The 5,007-nt window shown below is 63.4% G+C and overlaps 1 protein-coding gene across 2 annotated transcripts; it reads right to left on the bottom strand.

Annotated features, from left to right (window-relative positions):
- Positions 1 to 705: 705 nt before the first annotated feature.
- TIRAP (TIR domain containing adaptor protein) lies at positions 706 to 4,250 on the bottom strand. 2 transcript variants are annotated; one of them, XM_035346046.1, is made up of 5 exons: positions 3,855 to 4,250; positions 3,156 to 3,244; positions 2,404 to 2,458; positions 1,444 to 1,935; positions 706 to 1,258 (listed from the first exon to the last, which is right to left on the bottom strand). In XM_035346046.1, the coding sequence occupies exons 3-5, from the start codon at positions 2,408 to 2,410 to the stop codon at positions 1,212 to 1,214; spliced, it is 546 nt and encodes a 181-aa protein (XP_035201937.1). In that variant the 5' UTR covers positions 2,411 to 2,458; positions 3,156 to 3,244; positions 3,855 to 4,250; the 3' UTR covers positions 706 to 1,211. The 2 variants fall into 2 exon arrangements, with proteins under 2 accessions (XP_035201937.1, XP_035201936.1); XM_035346045.1 differs by having other exon boundaries at positions 1,444 to 2,049; positions 3,855 to 4,249.
- Positions 4,251 to 5,007: the final 757 nt, after the last annotated feature.

Raw genomic sequence — 5,007 nt, 5'->3', positions numbered from 1 at the left:
GGAGCGGCCGCGCCCGGGGACTGCGCCCCCTGCCGGGCCGGCGGGCTCCCCGCAGCGCCCTGGGGCCGGCCCAGGAGCCGCGGGGACGTGAGGGGGGAACGTCGGCCAGCCCCGCACCTCCGGGCCCCACAGCCCCTGCCCTATAAATCCAGCCTCATGGGGCCGTGGGACCATGTACACCCATATCCCTGCCCCGCAGATCCAGCCTCACAGGGCCACGGGCACGTATACATCCATATCCCCGTCCTACAGCTCCGGCTTCACAGAGCTGTGGGCACATACAGACCCGTAGCCTGACCCTCCATCTCCAGCCCCGTGGACCCTCGTGGCCCCACGGTCCCACAGCCCCGCGCCTCCAGGCCCCATCAGCCCAGTCCTACAGCACCAGCCCTGTATCTCCAGGCCTCGTAGCCCCAGGGCCCTGCAGCCGCAGGGCTCAGAGCCCCCAGCCTGTGCCGCCGGGGCCTCACAGCCCCACAGCCATGGTCCCAGGCCCCCATGCACCTGCAGGTGCCTGCAACTGTTTGCCAGGAGCCACCAGCACCCACAGCACCCGCCCTGCCACGGGGTGTGAGGAGGTGGCAGGGCCTCCCTACCCCACCCAGGCAATGGCCAGCCACCCACCCAGCACTCCTTGTAGACCCCTGCATAAAGCAAAAAAAATAAAAATTAAATTAAAAAAAAAAAAAAAACATCAGACAGGGATTAAAAAATAAAACTGCATTTCTCCACACACAACCTGAATCAACCAGTGCAAACACGCTCCAGTGATGTCAGCTCATGCAGGGTACAGGAGTGTCCAGCCTCCCCGAGCATCCTCACCCCTGGGGGGACGACACTGGAGGATGCTGAGGACTCCCCATGTGTGCTAAGCCCACCCTTGGTGGGAAGCTTAGTGTTTGTGTGACCTCAAGGAATGTGCTGTCCCCATCCTCGTCCCCATTGAGAACAAACCCCACGGCAGGGCAGCAGGGCAGGGTGCAGGCTCAACAGCAGCCTGGCAGCGTTACAGGGACATGGCAGACGCTGTGCTGCTGCTGGCCCATGGCTGTGGGGGCTTCCCCGTCTTCAGGTCCCAGGTCTGCCCTGAGCGGCGCTGCTTCATGCCCAGGCTTCGCTAGCTCCTGCAGTTCCGTGCCCAGTGACTTCCACGGCTCTGAAATGCCCACAGAGATGCCTCCACCGTCGCCCAGGTGCCCATGTCCTTAGTGTCACTGCTCTGTCCCGCTTGCAGAGCTCCGGCACAGCTCTTCCAGGTCTGCGGAGGCAGTGGACAGGCCCTGTTAGCATGCTGATCGATCTCCGATAAACTACGTAAACAAATTACAAGAACGGGGCACAAGTACCGAGCCCTTTCCTGTGGCCCTTCCCTCCCCACTCCACATCTAAGGGATATTCGGGGAGACGGGCAGCGTCCCATCCCATGGTACGAGGGGTACTCACAGTGCAGGACAGTGTCTCTGATCTGCCTGAAGCTGTTCTCCTTGAGCGCTGTAGAGATGTAGTACAGATTTCGCAGCTCCCTGGGGTAGTCCTTCCTGTCGATGTCCTTCAGCACGGGGATGGTGCGCCCATTGGCCATCGGGGCCTCGGCCAGCGCCTGGTGCATCTGGTACTTGCACCAGGGGTCCTGGAGGAAGCTGGGGGTGATGAGCATCACCCAGCAGTGGCTGTTCTGCACGGCGTCGCACAGCTCCGTCATGATGGCGCTGCCTGCCACGGCGTCCCGCAGCTGCAGGAAGCAGCGGAAGCTCTGGGGCTGGCTCTCCAAGTAGGACACCAGCTCCTCCACAAACTCCAGGTCCACCTCGCTGTGGCAGATGCACACGTCGTAGCTCTTGGCCCAGCGGGCACTGCCTGAGCTGCTGATGTCCACTGGTGCCGGGCGGACAGCCCGAGCCACAGCAGTGCCGGCAGAGGAGCCAGAGCTCCTGGCCGAGGAGGAGGAGGAGGGTGATGAGGAAGCCGAATGCCCGGTGCTGGCATTCCGACTGCTCCCCGTGCAGCTGGAGCTCTGCTTGGGCTTCTGCAGGAGCCGCCTAAACCACCCTGTGGAGGCAGGGGGACAGCGGGGAGGTTCTTGGGGGGGGAGTCTCAGAGCTGTGCCAGACCTCAAGCCTGGCCCCAAAAAGCCACCCTGAACCCCAAGCCGCAGCCCCCGAGCAGCCCTTCGCCTTGCGCCCCAAATCACTCGGCTGAAGTCTGGATGCTCTCACATCGATCCGCCACCCAACTGCCGGGCTCCGGGCATCCCCACGTTTTGCCGGAGAGCCACGGGGCTTCTTCCCCACTTCTCCTCACCCACAGCGAAGCCTTCCCCAGGCCAGCAGACACAGACAGGGCTGGTTCCCCCCCCCCCCCAGCTCCCCCCCGTCCCAGCGAAGTGACCAAACCCGCGCTCACCAGCCATAACAGGCAGCGTGCCGCTCAGCCGCCGATCTCCCACATGAAACCTCTCCTGCAGGCAGAAACGGGGTGGGGGGAGAAAGCAGGATGCACCCGGGGACGCTCAGCTTGGAGGCACCCCACAGAGGCACAGCTCTGGGGTCTGGTCCCCAAAGCACGCAGGGCTGCTCTCGTGCTGGGATGCAGCCACAGCACCCGCCCCAGGGAACCAATTCCTCTAAACACGGTTCAGCAAAAGGAACAGAGGAACAGACTCACTTCCCCCTTGTGCTCAGCGCAGGCTGCACACGGGTGCCTCACCACAACCTGGGGGATCGGGTGGGAAAAGGGGGCTTGGGGAGGGGCACGTAGCCGGGGCAGCCACCAGTCAGCTCGATTTATCGCCCCAAACTCCTTCCTGCGGGACGAGGAGCAGGGGAGCCCCGGCTTCTGCCTCCCGCCTGCCACTGGCGTGTGCCGTGGCAACGCGTTGGCGTTGCCCAATGCTTCCGCGCCTGCGCTGTGTGACCTGGCCAAGTTTCACCTTCAAGCCGAGCCTTCCTAGAAAACACCACTCCCTGTGCTGGCGCTGAGCCCCTGCAGGGACAGACCCCACGCTCGCCCAAAATTTCCCACCAAGTAACACTTCGGCCCTGACCCCACACACGCCTTTAAGCAGCGTCTCTCTGAGCCCTCATGATCGCTGAACCCCCCCAGCTCTGCCCTCCCGAGCACCACATTTTGGGACCCTCCTCGGGAAAGACCCTCACCTGCAGCACGCGATGCCAAGAGCTGAGGGGCAGCAGAGACCCTCATTCCTGGAGCGGGGCCAGACGGAGTCCGAGGATGGGAAAGGATCCTGTAGGGACAGGAGAAGAGGGGATCAGCCCCTGCATGCCCCTCGAGCGGCAGCGCTGCTCTCTGCGGTCTGCATCTGTGCACCCTCAGCCCAGCACCTCGTGCCTGTACTTTTTCCCCAGAAAAAGTACACCTGAACGTTGCGGCTCCCTGTGCCCAGTGGGCACCAGGTGAGGATGAAAACCAGGGGGGGGCTCAGAGGCATCGGGGATGCACTGGGGCTCACCCGCAGCGACCCAGGAGAGGGGCACGCGAGCAGCAGCCAGGGGAGGTGGACAAGCACGAGGAGCCAGCATGCTCCTGCTCATTTCAACACCTCCCCTCGCTCTGCAGTTTTCCATGCTTGCATCACCTCTTCCGAAACAAAGTACCCTGAGTCACACCAGAGCCTTTCCCCTCAAAAAAAAAGGAGTACGGTGTTGGGTGAGCACCGGCAAAGCCCACGGTCCCACAAGCGACCCAGCAGCAGTGGTGCAGCACGCACCACCTCGCCCACGGAAACCACACTCCCCAGGCAAGCCCGTGCTTAGTAATAGCAAAAGAAGCACGAGCACATCTTTAGAGAGCAGACTGCAAGTGGCTCAGTGGGGCCAGGAGCTGGGGACACCCACCTGGGATGCAGCAGACAGGCACCGGCACAGGGACGGGGGATCCATCAGCCCCGGGCCGGCAGCATGGCCTGCGGCAGGCAGCAGGATCACCTAGGTGGGAAGGGAGCAGTCAGGTAGGGCACGTTCACTCTGGAGCCTAATGGGATCCACCGCGAACAGCGAGGCTGAGCGATCCCCAAAGCTTCCTCCTGGTCCCTCCGTGGTCCCCGACAGAGGCCCCATCCCATCCCCTCTGCCCCAAGGGGGGCACAGGGGCACCCACCGGCAGCGTGGAGGAGCTGCCCCGTCCCTCTGGGGCCCGCCGTGGGGCTGGGGCGCCGCTGCCGAGCGGAGCAGCGGGTGGCTCAGGTGCGGAAGCGGAGGCAGGGGAAGTAGGCAGCGATCCTCGGCCAGGAGGCCAGCCCTCCCCGGGGCCTCCCTCCCTCCCTCCCACATCCGCCACGGCGGGGCCATCCCTGCCAGCACGGTCACAGGCGAGGACGGCGCCTCAGGGCTGGCAGCTGCCCTCCGTCCCCCCCGCGCATCCCCCAGGGACCCCAACTTCCCCAGTCCCCCTTCTCTTGTCCCTGGCTCCAAGTGCCAAAAACCAGCACGGCCAGACAGATGTGAGCTCGGGCATGTTTTTCCTTGCCAGGCATCAGGTTTTGTAATCGTTCGCCTCAAGGAATGTGGGGATACTACAGACATGCTTGGGTGTGTGTGTGGGGGGGTTAATCCCCTGCCTTGCTTGCTGCACAGGGGCGAGGGCACTCAGGCAGACCAGCTCTGTGCAAAGCAGGAGCTGAGGGCAGCAAACAAGGTGCTTCTCCGCCATAATCCCCACACAAACTAGAGATCCACAGATCTCACCCAAGATCATCACACTGCTGAGGGTAGTGCACAAGTGTCCCCCCACCATGTCCCTTTTTGGGGCGTTTGCCCCATGCTGGCAATGTAGGAGCCCACCTCCAAATCCTTAAATCGGTGCTTTCCCACCCCCAAACTAAGCTGATCCCCACCATGAAGCACAGCTCCAAACGCTGGTTCCACAAAAGCCCCCATCTGCACGACAGCCTGGCAGCAGCCGACAGCCTCGGCCCCACCGTCACCCTGGACCCCGCGTGCCGCCACCAGCACCTTTGGGGCGAGCACAGGATGGTTTCACCCTCAGCAC

The sequence above is a fragment of the Oxyura jamaicensis genome, chromosome 24 (genome assembly GCF_011077185.1).
Source record: "Oxyura jamaicensis isolate SHBP4307 breed ruddy duck chromosome 24, BPBGC_Ojam_1.0, whole genome shotgun sequence".
In the NCBI taxonomy this organism is placed as follows: domain Eukaryota; kingdom Metazoa; phylum Chordata; class Aves; order Anseriformes; family Anatidae; genus Oxyura; species Oxyura jamaicensis.
This window is presented reverse-complemented; position numbering and strand designations above follow the sequence as displayed.